Source organism: Periplaneta americana, chromosome 10, assembly GCF_040183065.1.
Source record: "Periplaneta americana isolate PAMFEO1 chromosome 10, P.americana_PAMFEO1_priV1, whole genome shotgun sequence".
Taxonomy (NCBI): domain Eukaryota; kingdom Metazoa; phylum Arthropoda; class Insecta; order Blattodea; family Blattidae; genus Periplaneta; species Periplaneta americana.
Window position 1 is genome coordinate 31,762,138 of NC_091126.1, and position 21,228 is coordinate 31,783,365.

The window sequence follows — 21,228 nt, forward strand, 5'->3', positions numbered from 1 at the left end:
AATGCCGGTGAAATGAGTCCGGGGTACAACACCGAAAGTTACCCAGCATTTGCTCATATTGGGTTAAGAGAAAACCACCCCGGAAAAAACCTCAACCAGGTAACTTTCCCCAACCGGGAATCGAACCCGGGCCACCTGGTTTCGCGGCTAGACGCGCTGTTACTCCACAGATGTGGACGATATTCTATAGATATAAGTCGTTAATTGCCGATTGCTTTCCACGTTTGGATTTAGATACGTTGTTTCTGAATATAAGGGAAATGGCTATAATTCTCACTTCATCTACATATTCTTTAATTAAGGTTGTCCAACTACACATAAATAATCACGGTGTTTCATTTGGCCTGGACATAAGTCTAATAGCTCTAGGTGTAACAGCATTATGACTTAAGAACCACGATATGAGAAAAACACAAATCAAACATGTCGTAAAATTCAAAACAAGCGGCTCAGATTTATTATGAAATTGCATTCGCTATTAAAACATCATGTAACATGTTTCACAGTTCATAGTGACTGCCAAATGTACAGAAATTTTATTTCTCATATACAAAACTTTATATACATAATGTTAATATGATTAACAAATTTAAAGAATCAACATCATCTTAAAACATAAAGCTTACGGTACATGCATAAACACTTTAAACATATTTATAATGAAAATCATGTACAAAACCACTTTAGTGAAATATTTTATTTAACAAACCAATACGAAATATTTCATTAGCCAAAACAATAATATTAGTAATTCAAATGGTTAAGTATTCATGGAATAAAATCATATACGAGACAGTTTACTGACTGTAACATTCAGGTACAATAAAGCTAGGCAAAAACATTGTTCCAAATACATATCCAGGAATTCTGTGAACATTTATGTTATTCTATGGGAGGATTTAAAATTTTGCAATGCCTTTGTTGATTTGCAATAAAAACGGTTGCGAAATAACAGTTCATATAGCCAAACCAAATAAAGTACAATGTGCCAGAAATCGAACCTGGCATTTCCTGAAAGAAATAAACTAAATTTTCGCAATATGTATGTGTATAGTCATATCACAGTCTACTATATACAGTCGCGAAGCTTGAGGTGATTTTTTGCAAATCTCGTGATAAAGCGCTCCAAGCGGTTAGCAACTAGAAACAATAGACTGTCCACGGTCGACTTTGGACTGTGTCGTATTTCCATCGAGTGCTAGCTCGTTTCGTATTTCACATTGATGCTTGTGAAATGTTCGTTATTGGTTATAATGAAAATGTTAATGGCTAAAATACAATAATTGGAATAATAATATTTTACTAGAGGCATAGAAAAATTAAGTTTGTTTTAACGAAATTTATTGATCACGTTTTATTTTCAATTCTGGTGGGATTGTTATTGCTTAGGCCTACTTTTTTTTTTTCAAAGGATATATTTTTAATTATAGCTGTCAATTTTGTTGTTATTTTTATTTGTTACTTTACTAGAGACGTAGAAAAAGTCTGTTACAATAAAATTTATTGATCACGTTTTATTTCCAATTCTGGTGTGATTATTATTGCTTAACCTCATCCCACTTTAACTACGTAAGCCTACACTACAAGTACCGGTACACGTAAGTTACTCCATTAATTCATATTTCCATTATTATTGTTGTAAAGGGAAATGCAAATTAATATTTATTGGTTTCATAGTTAATTATCACTATAATCTTGAATGAGTGAAGCGATTATAGTAAATTTCAGTTCGTTTTGCACAAACAAAAATAATATTAACCTATTTCTTGCAGGTATCTTCGAGTTTATGGTGGAATTTAATATACTTCATTAAAATAATAAATTAACTTTATGCATTTAATATTTCAATAATGGAAGGAAGGTGTTAATTTTTCCAAAAGAACACAACGAAAGTGTAACATATTTTGTCGTCTACTAGGAGAGAGATCTGCGATGATGAGGCGATAGTAGCGATCCTAGTGGTGGGCAACTACCCATGTTTGCATTTTTAGTACATATTGAGCTTCGCGACTGTATATAGTAGACTGTGGTCATATTGAATTAATTCTGAAATTTCGTTACTGGTAACAAGTAACAAATAAAACTGCTTAAGATAAATTAGGTAGCAATTTAATAATAAATAAACAACCCACAAATGTGCATATACAGATTCAAAAAAACACATTATTACTCTTTGTATATGTCGTTGTCATTGTTTCTTTGCTATAGTCCATCAAGGATTTTGTTCTCTGTAGGCACTGGCTGAAGTGGTATCGATCGAAGTGTCTTATCACAGAGACTACATGCGCATTGAGAGGATTCATGGAAACCATTTTAATACATAGCTTGTAATGGAAACCATGTGATGCCAATCTTGTTAGGGCACTGCGCATGTTGTCGTTTGGGCTTGTGCATGTATAGATCAAAAGAACAAAGATTCTGTACTCTTTTTATGCACCGTTGCCATTCTTCTTTGCTGTATTTCATCAAGGATTTTGTTCTCTGTAAACATTGGCAGAAGTGGCATCGATCAAAGTGTCTGTCACAGAGAATTCATATGCATTGAGGGGGTTTGTGGAAGCCTTTTCTTGTACGAAGCCTGTGGTGATGCCAATTTTGTTACGGTACTGCGCATGGTATTTGCGCCTGTTCAGCTATATTCCACCATGGCATCTGTTATGTAGAAATCTGAAAGAATTTTATTCTCATTTCTTATCTTTTCCTGAGCCGTTCTATCTCTTGGAGGGGGGGAGATAGATGACAACTGTCTTTTTAACCTAAGGTTTTCAATTAGGAACAGTTCTCTAGCCAGCTTGTATATTAGTTTCGATGGTGTCCACTTAGAAACTCCGAGTATTCATTTTAGGAATCTTGCTTTGACTCTTTTCATGGAGGTTGGATCAGAGATCGTTACAGGTTTCCAGAATAGTTCTATGCTAAATTTTATAAGTCAGTTACAAATGAAAAGGAAAAATCTTCAGATACAATCAATAGCAACTGTTCAGATATAGGTAATAATTAAAAAAAAAAAAATACTGAAGAAGAGGCTAGACCTTCGAGTACAGCATCAGAAACATGCAGCAATCTCCAAAATCATTGCAGGATATACATATAAATCTCAGCCCAGCCTCTGATGCAAATACTGAAGATAATCACAAAGGTCAATGATACTGTTAAACAATCTGATACAGGAAAATGCCATAAGAATGTTTAGTAGATGTTACAGTTACTTGTTCTCAGATTCATCCAGTAGTGAAACAAAGTCTGAGCCATCAATCTGTGACAGTAACAAAATTGCACATTACAGAGAAGACCGAATTGTGTGCTCTAGCTGTCTCTACACCCGTACATGCTGCCAACCATCAGAGACCAAGTGCATCTTTGAACAAAGCAGAGTATAGTATAAATGAATACTATCTCGATCTTTCGATTGTGGCATCAGCTTGTCAAATAACATTCGAATATTGCAACTCTTTCGTAATAAAATCACGGAAGAGGAAAGAAGAGCAAGGTAGTTGAAACGACATGTTAACAGGAGAAACCAAGAAATGAATTCCAGGAGTAGTTCTAATCCAAACAGAAGTTCATTCAGAAGAAAAGCTAGAGATAGATTTCGTAACCATGATGACAGACATCGTAATCATAAATATCACAATGAAAGGCAGAGTTTCATGTATCTATCAGAGATTCTAGTCATACTTCTTCACCTTTACTGGAGGTGTTTGATTCTAGTAAAAGTTTAATTCTGCATGCTACTGAAGAGAAGCGATACACATCATACAGGGCAGAAGACAGCGCTCTGATGTAGAAAAAGAGATGAGATACCAATTTAATGCAGACCACAACTATTTCCATTCACGTAGTCAAATTTCATCTCACATGCAAACCTTCTGATGGGGACAGATAAAAAAGTTATTTTTTTTTTCCTTCCGCCATGTTAATAATGTCAAAAGAATATGCTTATACAAATTTTGACCACTCGACCGCAATTATGAGGCCGTACAGAAAGTGATTTTCCATGGAGCAGTTTGCAGAAAAAAACACAAGATTTATTGAAACAGATACAGCATTTGTTGCGTTATTTGTCAACATATTCCCACTGGAATTGAGACATGTGTCATACCATGGGATCAATTTTTGTATCCCTGTGTCGTAGAAGTCAGCCACCTGGGAATAGAACCAGCGTTCGACAGCCGTCTGCACCTCTCTGTCGATCTCATGGTATGACAAATGTCTCAATTCCGGTGGGGAATATGTTGAAAAATAGCTTAGCTCAACAATATTGCTGTGTCTGTTCCAATAATTTTTTCCAATGCAATTGTGTTTTCTTTCTGTTAACAGCCCCTGGGGAATTTCTTTTATGGCCCTCGTAATTGCGATCAAGTGGCCAAATTTTATATAAGCACTTCTTTTGACATTATTAACATGATGAAAGAAAAAAATTTAACTTTCTTCTCTGCCCCCATCAGAATGTTTGCTTGTCAGTCAATTGTATAGACTTGTTATAAATGTAACCTAATCCCTGGTGTGAATCTGTTTGTGTTTTAAAAAATTGCTACCATGTTGAAATGTTTTCCCACACACCTCACACACGTGCGGTTTTTCACCTGTATGTATTAGGGAATGAGTTTTCAAGTTATCTAGCCTAGAAAATTGTTTATTACACACAGTGCAAACATGTGGCTTCTCTCCTGTGTGGATCAAAGCATGCTTATTTAAATTACCAAGTTGGGCGAACTCCCGATTACATATCTTACAAGCATACGGTTTTTCACTGGTATGTATAAGTGTATGTGTCTTCAAATGTCGCGGCTGAGAAAATTCTTTCCCGCACACATTACACACGTATGGTTTTTCTCCAGTGTGAATTTTGCAGTGCGTCTTGAGATGGTATATCGACTTGAAACCTCTGTTACATACTTCACATTTAAATGGTTTCTCTCCTGTGTGCACTAACAAATGAGATTTCAACTTGCTTGGCTTCTTAAAAACTCTACCGCACTCCCCACACACATGAAACGTCTGCTTATTGGCGGGTGTAAATGTCGAATTGTCAGTATTCTTTGCAATTTTCGTTGATGGAAGTCCACTACCACCAGCTGCAGAAGTCTCGTGACGACTGCTTAGTTCTTCACAGCTGAAAATATTTCGACATAATGTCAAAGAATATAACCTGGGAAACATATATTCAATATAAAACAATGACATAACAAAAAACAACACTTCACATATGGATCGTCAAATATGAGCGCTTATGGGGGGGATCCTCTATGCAACATTCCTGAATTCCCAGTCTTCCACAATATCTCCGCCAGGATTCATTCCTTAAAAGCACTTCCAAGGGTGCTTCGACACCTTGGAAGGGCCGTTGGAATGGATCCTGTGCTGCTTAGTCACCTTGGCGGTATGAACTTAGGATGGTAAGAGTAGGAGGCCCCCATTGGGTGAGTGGTCACATGCAGCCGATGGGCTGGTACACCCTCATTCTCATTCATCCCATAAATTCGGGTGCACAATAGGCCTCAGTATGGCCGACGTCCAAAGGGCTGTCCTAATCCGTCCCTAGCCACCGTGACCTAACCTAATTGAAGAGTGTGATCCCAAAACTTGGTCAATCCATTTAGTAATTTTTATGTTTTATACTATATATGATTATATTTGAGATCTCTTATCATTATATGTTAAGTTCGTTTTCTTCCAAAACAACACCAATCTTTGTCTAAAAGTTTGTGTTATTGTGCATGCCACTTGAAATCTCGCTCAGTCCTTAGATGGATGGATAAAAAAACTAGCTCAGTCCTTTCATAAAAATGGACTTAACACATTTTGGGACCACATTCTTCAATTTATCTACCATCACCACTCAAAACCCAAAGCCAAACATGGAGACGGGAATGGTGGTCAGTCAATCAGTTTCTATTATTGTTTCCTCGTACTGTAATAGAATAAGTTGCTGGTATAATGTTAATTTGAGTCTTGTTAACATCCTGTGACATAATGTCCCCTGCAAGGCAGAGTATTGTAAACACCATTTTGCTAACTTTACAGGAGACATAATTACGATACTTGTCTAACATAATGGTGAATACGATAGTCGAATTTAAACCAACTACTCAATGGGGGGAAAAAAGGTCAGGGTAATGGCACTTCTACAGTTTCAAAGTTTAAACCTCCTTACCAGCGGGGAAAAACAGATCGGGGCTCATGGTACTTTCACAGTTTTTAACTTTAAACCAACTTAAAATGTTCGGATAAAATTTCTGCACATTAACAAAACTAAAATTCTTTTCATCACTTATTATCATAATACATTGCTCTCTTAAGCTGACTGATCATATTGAGAATTAAATTAATGAATTTCTCAAAATACTGTATGAAATACTTCATATAAAACAATTTTTATCCTGGAAAGGAAGCAAAAACGAGCAAAATTGTAATAAGGTTTTTTTGTTTGAACTATCCCAAACAATAATCCCTTAAAATTAATGATGACATTACTTACAGTTCACCCTGTAGGTATATATACAGGGTGTTTCAAAAATACGGGCATAATTTCAGGTATGTATTTCCCACATGTAGACAATCAAAATAGTTCATTACAACATGTGTCTGGAAATACTTCATCTCAGAGTTATGGCCTTCACAACATTGAAATTCACCGGAACGTTTTTCTTTCCGCAAGTCGTTGTCATTACGGAAGATGTTCAAAATGTCCACCTCCTGCTTGAATACAGACCTCACATCGATGTCTCATTGACCTGCGAACACGATCCCAAACTCCAGGAGTATTGCGTATGTCCTCAGAACATGCCACAATTCGATTCTGAAGGGATTTCAAATCAGGCACCGGAGACGAATAAACCAATGATTTTAAATGGCCCCACAGGTAGAAATCGAGAGGGTTCAGATCAGGTGAGCGTGGAGGCCAAGCAATTGGGCCACCTCTACCTATCCATCGATTAGGAAACCTTCGATCCAAGTACCGGCGAGCCGTACAACTGAAGTATGCAGGAGCGCCATCATGCAAGAAGTGAATGTGTTGACGATTGATCAGTGGAGTGTCTTCTAAAACATGAGGTATGATGTTTCCAGGAAGTTTGTGTACGCCTGCCCCGTAAGTCTGTTTACAAGTACATGGGGTCCAACTAATCGATCACCAATGATACCGGCCCACATGTTCAGGGAGAACCGCACCTGGTGATGAGATGGAACAGTTGCACATGGGTTTTCATACGCCCATACATGCTGATTGTGGAAATTTGTTATGCCATCTCGTGTGAACTGTGCTTCATCTGTAAATAATACTAAGGCAGGAAAGTTCGGATTTACACCACACTGCTGCAAGAACCACTGACAGAACCTAACTCGTGCAGGGTAATCTGCTGGTGACAGGGCCTGTACACGTTGCAAATGATAAGGATACAATTGATACTCTTTCAACAGTCTCCAGACAGTCGTATGAGGAACATTGACTTGCAACGCTACCCTTCGTGTGCTGATAGAAGGAGTCATGTTCACAGCCTCCAGAATCTCCTCCTGTACTTCTGGAGTTGTAGATCTTGGTCGTCCCCTTCCCAAATCAGGAGAGGAAAATTTTCCATACTCGCACAGACGGTAATGGAGATGTACAAATGTCTTCCGATCTGTCGCTGTGGGTACCTCTCCTGGTACAAACGACGAGCCAGCGCAGCATTGCCGTCCGCCTTACCGTACATGAAGTGTATCTCTGCCAGCTCTTGATTTGAATACATGTCGCACAGTCTAACGCCTACACAACACTGAATGTAACCTTCGCCTCGGAATGAACTGTCAGAGTGCCCTCTTAATGTCTCCTTTGACGGCAACGACCTGCGGAAAGAAAAACATTCTGGTGAATCTCAATGTTGTGAAGGCCATAACTCGGAAATAAATCATTTCCGGACACATGTTGTAATGAACTATTTTGATTGTCTACATGTGGGAAACACATACCGTCCACACCTGTGGAGTAACGGTCAGCGCGTCTGGCCGCGAAACCAGGTGGCCCGGGTTCGAATCCCGGTCGGGGCAAGTTACCTGGTTGAGGTTTTCCCTCAACCCAATACGAGCAAATGCTGGGTAACTTTCGGTGCTGGACCCCGGACTCATTTCACCGGCATTATCACCTTGATTTCATTCAGACGCTAAATAACCTAGATGTTGATACAGCGTCGTAAAATAACCCAATAAAAAAAAAAAGAAACACATACCTGAAATTATGCCCCGTATTTTTAAACACCCTGTATATATATATATATGATGAAGATTCTTACGTAAATCCAACAGATGACTTAATTTCTTACCATCCAGGATCCTATTTGGACTTTTGTATTTGGAAATTAACACATTAGTTCATAGGGACAGTGAATGACAAAATTTATCTTTGTAAATGATGCTCTCTTTCTAACAATATAAGTAGTTTTACAATGAAATAATTAACCAATTTTAACTGACCTTAGTGGAATGGGAAAGACTCCGAGAACAGGCAAAGCATCCCAATCATATCTGACCAGTGTGAAGAAATTTCAGTTAACTTCGTAATTGGTTCATTCTTACAGCGAATGTAAATTAGCACTTAAAGTCAGCATTACCAAAGTCATAAATCAAAGACTGTCTTGGGTGTGACATGAAATTACAGTTATATAATTAACTTCTCACTTCTTTACCTCGTTGAAATCTCTTTTCGGGGCACACTGTATCCTGGCTCATAACATGAATCATCCTGTAGTTCATCCTTCACCATTACGAATTCGAAGTCATCTCCACTAACAGCACCAGCACGTGAACTTACACACACATCTGGGTCAGCCTTAAACACATCACTCAAGTAAAAAAAAAATCACATGTTCATAATATATTCTGAATACAACCAACGCATTCATCTTTAAAATATACATCAATCTTCTTAATGTGTGTAATGTACGTAATTGTAAAACAAATCAAATGCTTATATTTGTGTTATTCAATATTATTGATCCCGAAGAAGTTGGCAATACTCTTTCTTCCAATTTTGGTGAAAATTTCCAAACACAATTTCTCCATCATCTACAGTATGTTGACTTAATATGTAAATGAAGGATGAAGATACCTTTGGGGTTATTTTATTTCATTTTAACTGGCTACACTACAAACACACTAATTAATATGGAACATACTCCCTTATATGAGCCGTTCAGAACAGAAGTGGTGTAAGTCAATTTTGACTTACAGCACTTTTGCTCTGAACGGCTCATATAAATTAGGCTAATGATTCGGCCGTTATTATACAAATTTAAATCACATGAATATATATTTTGCCTGTAAATGTATATACGAAGAACAGAGAGATTGAGAGAGAGAGGAAAAAAAACAAAGAGAAAGTAGGAATTGTATTTTGTATATTATTTATTTGAGCCGTTCAGAGCAGAAGTGGTGTAAGTCAAAATTGACTTACACTTCTCCTCTGAACGGGTCATATATAGTACTAATGAAACTACTATTTCACGTTAAGTAGTGCAAAATTGATTTTGTGCAGCCATCACCTGTTTTCAAGGGCTTCTACCTGTATAATAACATTTCTCTAAAAATTACTGAGAATCAATTCCCTGACCGTAACATGAATTAAAATTAGATTGGAAACAACCTCACTTTGAAAAATTCACTACGAACTATTTCAATCATTTCTTCAATTCAAGTAATATGTTTTTTCTTAACTCAGAGTAGTATCTTAAATGTATACACTAGTTTAAAGCTTAGACAGATAAAATATCTTACCTATTTCAGACTACCTAGTGCACTTCAGTAAATAAGAAATAAATGTAGATGAGAAAGTGTTTTTATTGACCCCTCTTCAATGGATATATGTCTTTCATTGGCTAGTGTGAGGTACGACAGCACAAATTCACCGCTTCCCTTAAATTAAATCAATGTGATAGTGTTAAGGGATGATATTTCCTGTAATACAAAACTTACAAGGTAAAAGTTCATACCGAATGTATCTCTTGCCCCTAGTCATCAGTTTGTAGGCAATATTGTATTTTAAAGATGACAACGGAATTAAGGTGTCTTTCATATAGGAATTGCTTCTATGCAAGCTGGAATAATAAATTGTAATAAACAGTGTGAGATGATACCTGTATTTTGTGGTCACTAATACTGAAGCAATAGGTTATTTTACGACGCTTTATCAACATCTTAGGTTATTTAGCGTCTGAATGAGATGAAGGTGATAATGCCGGTGAAATGAGTCCGGGGTCCAGCACCGAAAGTTACCCAGCATTTGCTCATACTGGGTTGAGGGAAAACCCCGGAAAAAACCTCAACCAGGCAACTTGCCCCGACCGGGAATCGAACCCGGGCCACCTGGTTTCGCGGCCAGATGCGCTGACTGTTACTCCACAGGTGTGGACAGCAATATGTTCCCAACCAAAAAGTATGGTTTGAATCTCACAGCAGGTCGATTTTTTTATAATGCCAGGCTCAGGAGTAAAATAAAGGGTAATAGCAACAGAATGTAATGTGGAAGGATGATGTTTGAGTAGTTTGAATTTGCGGCTGAATACTTTTGTGCTGTATTTCGTTATTTTATGTATTATTTGTTGTTTGTGCTTTGTTTGTAAATTACATTGTGGATATATTATACAGTAGGTAATTGTCTTTCTTTAATTTGCCTTTATTTGAAAAATGTTTTCTTCTACAGCAATCTCTACTCAAATAACTGGAATTAATATTGTTCTTATTTACATTATTATTATTATTATTATTATTATTATTATTATTATTATTATCAGGCTTCGAGACATAGGACCCAACAGAGCAGTTCAGTGGGAAATCCTCATAACGGCGCACTGAGTATAGTGGTAAAGTGTACAGTGGGTGGGGGTACTGTAGAATGAATGCAAACAAATACGCAAAGGAAAACGCTCTGCATTTGAAGGTTCTGATGAATAATTTGGTTTTCATACAAACTGTGTCTGAAACTATTACACGGTTAGTGAAGTCAGAGCAAGAGATGCCGGAAGCCCTCAAATTAATTTAGAAAATGATGCAGAGAATTAATGAGACATCAAGTACATGGGTACTGAACGTGTAAAACAGAAGTGGAAATCAATTTTATGTAAAAATAACAGAGAATAAAGGACTGTCTCTTAGAGACTGCAGTGATGTTATGTTTTTTCATTTTGCTCCTATCACATCATGCGATGTAGAGCGCAGCTTTCTACAGTACAAACTTTGGCAGATAACCGAAAAAGATTTACGTTTGAGACACTGAGAATGTATCTTGTAGTAGGTACATTGCAATTCGGTACTGTAACTGCACTTCCTAAAGACGACCAATAGAATAAATGAAAAAATTAAAATTGCTACATGCTTATTTCAACCATTAACACTGTGTATAATTAAACACAAATGCTTATAAAAGACAGGAGAATAAATGCTTTTCACATTCTTTTGACATTATCATTGTGTAATGTATATTTACTTTCAGGATGTACATATGTGTGTTTCCCCATACTACCATACTCTACTCTAAATAGCAACATTGTTACTCAACACATCTCTATCTACCTGCAGCGAGTCAACAACCTATAGTGCATGCACAGTAAACTTATTGCATCGGGTCCAAAGTCTCGAAGCCTGATTATTATTATTATTTTAATTTGCTTCTAGTGTTATCATTAACAGTTATTCTTTTAATTTCCACTGCAAAAATAAAATCACAAAAAAATGTGTCTTCTTGTGGAGTGATTATCTCACATCAGAGGAAAGGTGAAGATCACAATTACGGCATTCCCTGGAATGTGCGGGACATTATAAGTTCAAAACTACTAGGAACAAGAGATACACTCGGTATATGGCTAGGTTTTATTTTCCGGAAAGATTTGTTATAACACAAGTTTAAATATTTGATTAACATCATTTCGACAACTGTTGATGTTTCACAAAATTAATTAAGGACTATAATGGAAGCCCTACTGTACATGTGTCATATTCAGTAAACATTGTTATAATCTACATGAATAGCTCCTTGGACTGCCTAGTAGATACTGAAATAGATAAAAAAAAAATCCGTCCAAAGTTTCAGAAAAATTTCTCTACAAAGACAGGCAGTCAATGATAAAAAAAAATGCTTTTTTTCCCTGCAATTTTTCAGTGTCAGGTGTACTGAAAACTTGTCTCTCCGTGAAAATTCCTAAACTAATTTTAAGTAATGTTAGTCATTTTTGTACATTTTGTGCAATAAATTTCTTTCAACTAATGCAATTTAGTTTAGTGAGAAAAAATCAGATCAGAAATGTATATATAATTAACAGGACAATGAGATCTATTCTTAAAAAGATATGAATCTTATATTCATTACATCCCTTCAACTATTTTTCTTAATAAACACATGTAAAACTAAATTTTCGAAACAAGTTTATTTTAGGCTAAATGTGGAGAATATGTGGGAAAAAAGGGCAAGACACAGGCATGAAATAGATTTTATGCTCGACCATGCCGAAATGTAGTAATTATACACCTGGTAGCAGACTTTTAATGCATGTCATTAAAGTACACCTACTCATTAAAGGTCAGGTCTTTCAGCCAATGACGACTCAGGTTACAACTGTTCAGCCAATGACAGGTCAGCTTTCTACCGTTATAAAACCGCAAGTATCGATTATTCTCGGATATGCAATCGAAAGAGAATTAGCGAAAAGTCACGGAGGCTGGAAATCCAATACTGTCGCAGAAGGTTATGTTCTGTTACTATAATAATTAGCGTTAATTGTAAATAATATTCAAATAAATTCAATTTGTCATCTCGTTTTTCAAATTAGCGTTAATTGTAAATAATATTCAAATAAATTCAATTTGTCATCTCGTTTTTCAATGTCTAATTTTATTTCAATGTTATCTCTGTAGGTTCTTATGGCCTAGCAAGGTCACTGTGGACATCTGTTCCTCGGAAAAAATCAATACTTTCGCGTCTGCGCACATCTGACAACATACGGGACATTGCTCCAGGTCAGATACAATAAAATTAATAATATCAAGTTAGAAATATGGTCGAGCATAAAAAGTCGTATGAAACTCGCCTATAATGGTAATTAAGAAGCTCGTATAAAAATTATGAAACTCGCTTGCGCTCGTTTCATAAATATCCATACTGACTTCTTAATTACCTTCATTATAGGCTCGTTGCATAATGTACTATTACAGGCATGATGAAGCTTTAGACCACAGTTTACTTTATTTATTTCTTTAAACCAGATGACTAATTTGCACTTTCATTGAAAATTTTTTCTTCACTCCAAGCCATTCATCAAGGAAATAACAATATAACAAACCTGTGGAAGGAGGGGGACATGCAAAAATGGCATTTTAATTTGATCATTTATGACAAATTGGACAAATTAACGACCAGTACATGAAATGAAGTGAATAATAATGGGAGTTAAAAATTGCATTACCCAAAAGTATTGGCATATTTGAGACATTTCCAGGGGAAATGTAGAGAGGTACGGAAATTCTTCACTTAATTTCCTTTTCAAACTGTAAAAAAACTTTACAGGATTAGTGAGTAAAACATAATGGCAAGGGAAATCAAGCACTTGGATAAAATCTACCCTACATCAACTTTTTCCACAGAATCTGCTGTAGATCAAACCTAAACATACCATAATTTAAATAGCCTATATACAGTGAAACAATGAGTAACAGATTATTCATTTACTGAAATAAATTATACTTCTCATTTCGTTATTAATTACAGACGTAAGAGATCATGATTCCGAAATTTCTGCAATATGGTAAGTCCTATAAATAGCAATGAAAATCATATATGAAATCGATTAAAATACCTAAGTTCTCACCTTAGATTTGCTTTGTCTCCTTAATAATGGAAATATATGACCAGTTGTTATGGTACTGAATTGATCTCTTCTACATGATGAAAGATGCATTTCTTTGCTTGAACTAGTAGCTGCATTCACAACATTCACATCACGCTGTGAAGTAATGTCCTTATATCAGAGATGATTACCTGAACTTTAAATAAAGTAAATTCTACTGCAATAAGTTTACACGCAATTACATGTGTGTAAACACACACACACACACACACACACACACAAAGTATTTCAAACATGTACAATTCACTTCATGAATGGATTCTTTATCTTAAAATCAATAAAAAAAATAACATGAAATGATGCCCAAATTCATTTCAAACGTACAAGTTGCTTTTGGCTTTCAGCAATCTTTGCAATGGACTAAGCTAATGTCTACAGATCTAATGCTTGATAATATCAAGACATGAGTCATAGAGAACTTCCTTGATCATCACAACCACATGTCATTCTATAACTCTTTTCAGTTCTTCTGACAGGTTAATTACATACTACTGCAGCTTGTAGCTAAATTATGTAATATGGAAGAATTTACAAATGGAAAAATGGCAGTCACGTATCTCCTGTATGAGCATGGTGAAAACAATGTAGCTGAAGAAAGTCGTCTGTACGAGGTAAGATTGTGAAACTGCTTTCTGTCAAATTAAGAAACATTTGAAATAAAAACAGAAACATGTTTCAGGAAAACTGGTTTATTTAAAAACGAGTTTGACTTACAGTGAAACCTCTCTGAAAGACCACTCTTAATTAGAAACCACCCTTGTTTGAGACCGATTTTTCTTAGATCCGATATAAAAACCCATAAAGCAAATGTATTTTTTTACCTCCATTTAAGGACCACCCCTCTCCCTAACCACAAACCAGCCACTGAATAGCCGTTTTCTGAATTTTATCTCTTTTAAGAGACCAGATTTCAAAATTGAAGTATAGTATTAGGCCTATAATTTTAAAATGCACTAAATTAATTCAGAGAACTTCATAAGAGTACTGTATCTTCTAAAGTAAAAATGAAATTTGACAAAATTCTTAACTATTCGTGCTGACTGTCAAATCTTTAAGAAATGTGGGAATCTTCTAGCGAGAAAGGGGTTGTTATTAAGGGTTGTGACTACTGCACACGGGCTTCAGGGTCTGACCACGGATTACCTGTATGATATTTGATCCCTTATTTAACAGTTTCATTTCTTTTGGCATGTGTAAATTTGTTACAAGTAAAAACATGTTCAGTAAAATGAGAAGTTTACTATAATTGCGTGATTGAGTCAATGTGATTCGCGAAAGTAACAGTGGTTTATCTGACAGAAAATTAGTGGAGAAATTATAAATATGACAAAACTCAGATTAATTTAGTTTTAAAATCGAAGGAAAAATTATAACTGAGTGGAAATTCACTGAAACACTCTGAGACTGGATAACATATAAATGGACTTCTTAATATGTTGAAGGGTAGTTTAGAGAATGAAATAATGTAAAAATAAAAGCAACGAAATGGAGCAGTTCAATTTATGATTTTCCAAAGTGCAAGTAACGAGTTACAGGATTAAATTGTAAAAAAAAGTTCTGTACACAACTTATTTGTGAATACTTTTCTACTTCTTTTGTATCATATAAGTACAACAGTTTAACCTCCCGTAGGGTGGAATGTGTCTGAGAGGTCCCGTTCCCAGGTTTTTAAACGTAATATTATAATTGCAAAAGCAAAACAGCTGTGAATCATAGAGTGTCTTAAAATCCATTACCAGTATTGCATTATTTGGTTGATTATTGTCCAGCTATCATTAATCTCTAAATACAGCAATATCTGAGAGAAACATTGCGTGTTCCCATGTAACTCACTGTTTTAGCAGCTTACAGTGCTTAATGTTCTATCATATTATTGTGAATAGAATGTCACAGAAAAATGAAATAAAAGATGAGATTTATAATCTTATCAATCCCAAGAATGTACAATAAGTAGTGGATATACTGTGCAATAAAAATGATACTGATGATGAAAGTGATACAGATTGTGAAGCTGTCGTGAAAACTCGTGACAGCGATTCTGATATCACTCAAAACGGTACAGATCGGCATTTTTCATCCTTTTTCAACATGTGGCACACTAAAGGTGTAATTTAAAATCCCGTGGCAGACATATAATCCAAACAAGTAGTTCCCAACCAGGGAGGTTTTAGGAGGGACTTTAAAATACAACTGAATGAGATAAATGTGTATGTATTAATATATAAAATGAAATATTTTCAATTTTATATGCATTATTTTTTAGTTAGCATAGAGGGAAATGATAGTGTGTTGAATGGCGAAAGGGCGCATGTGACAAAAATGATTGAGAAGCACCGAAACGAAATACAAATTAATCACAAACAGAACAAACACATTTTTTTGTATTTTTATTTGAAGTTTTTGCTGGAAATGTAAAATGTAATGGCAGAAAATGAAATGTCCATGCAATGTTATTGTGAGAATTAAGTTATGTAATATGCATGCTTTTTAATTTTTTATTTAGGAAATATGAAAAAAAAACAATATTATTATTATTATTATTATTATTATTATTATTATTATTATTATTACTACATGTTTTGCCGAAGTATTTAATATACGATATATATTTCATAGACATGTAAAATACGATTTTTTTTTTTTTTTAAAGATTCATACGATATTCTAACTTTACTGATCTGGTAACTTTGGCTACATATCAGTCATTCTCTGTGAAAGCTGGAGGGACCTATAAAGGGATAGCTAAAGCTTTTAAGGTCACATTAATGACACAAGATATTGTGCAGGAAGTTAGGTGAACATAATACAAATATAAGTTACACACCAGACTTAAAAAACTCACAAGTTTTTACAAAGGAGGAGGAAGAAGAAGGAGAAGAAGAAGAAGAAGAAGAAGAAGAAGAACAGAATATTTATTGATGGCCTCACGTCTTTATTATGGTTTGACCAATAATAATACAAAAACACTTGCTTATTAATATGCAAAAATGAATAGAACTGTCCTAAAAATTGGTATAGAATTGAGACTCCAGGTTCTGATTGGCTAAGAGGATTTATGGAAAGAAATCCTGTATTGTCACTGAGAACACCAGAAGGAACTAGCTTTAGCAGGAGAACTAGCTTCAACAAACACACTGTTGGAGTGTTTTTTGATAAGTTGAAGGCGGTACTAGCACGAGAACAGTTTCCTCCAAGTTCCATTTGTAATATAGATGAAAGTGGCCCCACTACTGTTCATAAACCTGGAAAGATAATTGCAGAAAATGGTGTGAAAAGGTTGGTAAAGTGACATCTTGTGAAACGGGATCTCTGGTAACTATGTGGGGCAGTAAATGCCAGTGAAAATCACATCCCCCCTTTCCTTATCTTTCAGAGAGTGAACTGGCAAGACAGAATGCTCCATGGAGCTCCACTTGAAACAAGTGGGTGTAGTCACCCAAGTGGATGGATGGCAGCAGTAAATTTTCTCCTTTTTTTTTTTTTATATATTTTGTGGAACATACAAAGTGTTCCATAGAAAACAAGCAGCTCCTGATTATGGACAATCATGACAGCTACATTAGTGTTGACGCAGTGAACTATGCTAAAATGAATGGTATATGGTATAGACCTTCTAATCATACCCTCCCATACATCACACAAGCTGCAGCCGTTAGATATGTCACTCTTTAGTCCCCTGAAAAAGTATTATAATACTGCTGCTGCTGATTGGATGTTAATTAACCCTGGTAAAACCATAACAACCTATGAAGTCGCAGGGCTCTTAGGGATTGCATTCCCTCAGGCCGTAACTCCAAAGAACATAATGAGTGGCTTTAGCTCAAGTGGTATTTGGCCATTAAATGCTAATATTTTTACTGATGATGAGTTTTTGACGTCTTATGTCACAGAGAGACCAAACCCTGTTAAAGAACCACTTCCTCCTGTGGAAAATTCAGTAGTCTCGTCCTCTGAAATATCTAGACAAATAACCCCTTCTAAATTGTCTAAAGCAAAGGAACACTTTACGCCAGAAGAAATTCGACCATTTCCCAAGACTCCACCAAGAATAGCACAGTCTGCCAGGGGAAGGAAATGTGGTAGCAGTCGCATACTTACGTACACTCCTGAGAAAAATAAAATTGAGAAGAATGCCATAGCACGAACAAAAAAAAAAAACATAGGCCTATTAAAAAATATTGAAATGCCACCTATGTAAAAAAGTTTGCACTAAGTTAAATGTTGCTAACAGTTCTTTAGAAGAACTTGAGAAAAATAAGTCTTCATGACAGAAGTGATGACAATGACTTCTATGAATCATCAAGCAGCCCAGAAGACAGTGAGCCTAGTGAAAAACCTAAAGTGAATGATTTTGTGATAGCAAAATTCTCCACAAAAAAGAGAGTAAAACATTTAGTAGAAAAGTTGAAAAAATAATATGTCCCGACTCTTGAGGTAGAAGTAAATTTTTTAAAGGAAAGTTCTTACCAATTTTACTTCCCAGAATAAGTAGACAAAAGTGTTGTAAATGTAGAAAACTGTGTTACCAAGTTGCCACAGCCATCTTTTTTACCAGAAACATTGAGAACAGCAGGACTAATAACTTTTAAATTTGATTTGTCTTCTTTCTTTTTGTAGATGCTTGATCTAGACGTATATAGGCCTACTTAATTGAATTCTAAGAAGCCTGAATCCCATTTTATTTGTTATAACAATGTTCCATTTAGTAACAGAAGTCAACAATTATTAAAAAAAATGAACGAGTAATCAATCAAGGGCTAATTATTCAAAAAGGCGATCAAGTATCACTGGTCTCCCCTATTTAAAATTGAAATGAGTGGCATTGTTAGTTTAGTTGTTCAGTGTAATCGATAATAACTGTCTGTATTTAGATTTATAGTAGACCTACAGTGTTTAGCAAATTCAAATAGAGAACGGACAGTAGTGAAGATAGTAACAGTGAAAAGGAAAAAAATAGAATGTTCAGGAACAGCAGCATCAAAGATATTGAGATACTATAGGCTATAGCAAAATGATTTGTTTAGAAATGTAAGGGTCTGCCTAGAAGTACAATAGAGAACAATGCAGAAGTTGATTAAAATAAATTACTAATTTGTAGGTTACACTGTAGATTAAATTGAAATGTGTTGTTCGCATAGATCATGGATGTCAAAGCGTCTGTATTACATCCTCATACTACAAGCAATACAAATCCAACAAGATTCAGGTTTTAGTAAGATGAAATGCAATTATGAAGTAGCTATTGCTCTTAAAGAAATGTTCCAGAACCTTCTTGAGAGCATGCAGTGCGAAAGCACTGACACCTGATACAGATGATACTAAAATAGCATTAGGCCCTAAGGTAGTTATCGGCATTTCCTCACTCAAAAGTCAACCCCAATACACAAGCTGGGCAGAGGGTAAGACATGATCTCCCTCCCCTTAGCCATCACTTGTTCATTCACAGTTAGGCAGTATATAAATGTTCTGCTTATTCTCTGCAGATTTAATTCAACTTACAGTATATTTAATAGTTGCAAATATTCTATAATTTTCACAATTTATGTGCATTACCTGCCTTCCTCGGGAAAAGGTTAGGGGAAATTATGTAATCATCGCCAGGCCGTCTTCCCGCAATAGGGGTCCCGTTCAAATGTAAAGAGACTGATTTGTCAATCACAAAAAAAATGTTTAACATTCAATTAATTATAGACATGTATATTTCAATCTTTGGGGCTAAACTAGTGATGAAATAGTTCCCTTCGTACATACACCTTGCATATACGAATCTGTGACAGGTTGGGTTTGGCTAGTTTAGGCTTTTGTTATGTCTTGTATATACGGCCAACTGGATATCCATAAAAACCCCTTATAAATTTAACAGTTTTTACTTCCGAAATGACCGAAACTAATTCAGCGCTAGTTTCATCTACTCGGTAATGTATGTGCCCCTGGTCCCCTACTGCGGTAAAATGGCATGGCAGATGTCTACTACATAACCAATTTAGGTTAGGTATGTTTCTCCCTATGAAGCATATATTAGCGGTAAATGTGTTTAAATTTAGTAATCGTATTTCAATAGAATAATACTAGCGCATCATTACAGCCTGCTCTCTTATGATATCGTTATGAACAAGTTTATTTAAGTTGTTACATATTCACAAAGATGACAAGCTTCCAAATTACCACGGTAATTAAGTAAAGTCAGGTTATGTTTGCTTTTTTTTTTCTGCGAGAGCCTGAGGTAGATAGCTTCAAAAAGCCATCATATTTTTTTGTAAATTCAATTCCATTTCATATTATTTGCAAAATTATGTGCAATTTCCGGAAGGTGCAATGGCTGAAGTACATTACCGTGATATTCTGAAACTATGAATATTAACTAGTAATAATAACGTGCCCTTACCAAAAAAAGCGCTACTCCTGTCCACTAACCTTGAAGTCTTCGTTTTCCATTAAAATGACTTCCGGCTCCAACGAATTTACCCCAGTCTTTACATTGTCTACAAATTTCAGCCGACTTTCACAGTTCGACATGACGGTCAAATAACATCAAAATTATGGAATTCAACGAAAGTTGAAAGTAGAACCATTGAGTTTTAGTAATAGAGTTACCATTGATTGTTTCCTCACTAATCTATGACGGTATATCATTATTACAAATTGGGAAACGCTGCTTATCAAATACAAACTACTCTATTTTCACATATCAAATGTGTAAACCATGATAATATGACATTTCGTAAAACGAGCTTTCGATTGCGATATGTAATCGATACTATCATAAGACAGAGGTAGCCATGTATCTCTGCGAGGACCACTGCCGCCAATATATTCTTTTTCAGTATCGCCAACGGATGGAGATATACATAACAGTATTTTAATACAAAATTTCGTACATTGTTTTATTTTATTTAAATGTAATATTTATTTGACGTAAACTTAAATGTAATAAAAACTGAATTACAATGTACAACAATTACGTCGTAAGTAATATAAAAAAAACCTGGATTAAATATAAAATGTTTCCTTAGAAGAAAAATTCAGACGTTTTATTAGAAAAAAAATTATTATTGCTACCAAAATAACATGCGTATTGTTCCTTGTATGAAGGAAAAGAAATATATGAATTCTGTCTAATTTTTTTCCTTTTCTTTTTACGGAGGAGGGGTCAGAAGGCTTGCACCTCAATCTCAGGCTTATTGAGCTTACCACTAGTTCTGTGGATTAAGTTTATCCCCGAACTGTCACACTCTTGCGTGAATACAGCATCTGCACCATGAACTTAACCCAGGCTATTCTATTGACAATAATAATTATGTGAATGATGGCGAAATGAGTCCGAGGTCCAATGCTGAAAGTTACCTAGCAATTCTGC

At 35.4% G+C, this 21,228-nt stretch overlaps 1 protein-coding gene across 1 annotated transcript; it reads right to left on the minus strand.

The window, feature by feature from the left end:
• Positions 1-429: 429 nt before the first annotated feature.
• Positions 430-20,640, minus strand: LOC138707542 (zinc finger protein 83-like). Its single transcript, XM_069837086.1, has 4 exons — positions 20,286-20,640; positions 13,833-13,967; positions 8,664-8,806; positions 430-5,116 (listed from the first exon to the last, which is right to left on the minus strand). The coding sequence occupies exons 1-4, from the start codon at positions 20,385-20,387 to the stop codon at positions 4,495-4,497; spliced, it is 1,002 nt and encodes a 333-aa protein (XP_069693187.1). The 5' UTR covers positions 20,388-20,640; the 3' UTR covers positions 430-4,494.
• Positions 20,641-21,228: the final 588 nt, after the last annotated feature.

What these genes read in the sequence shown, in the direction of transcription:
- LOC138707542 (XM_069837086.1), bottom strand. Translation starts at nt 20,387, where the DNA reads ATGTCGAACTGTGAAAGTCGGCTGAAATTTGTAGACAATGTAAAGACT. An exon ending in TGGAAAACGAAGACTTCAAG is followed by an intron (nt 13,968 to 20,285) that starts GTTAGTGGACAG and finishes ATTACTTCACAG; the next exon opens with CGTGATGTGAATGTTGTGAA. An exon ending in CGAAAAGAGATTTCAACGAG is followed by an intron (nt 5,117 to 8,663) that starts GTAAAGAAGTGA and finishes AAATATTTTCAG; the next exon opens with CTGTGAAGAACTAAGCAGTC.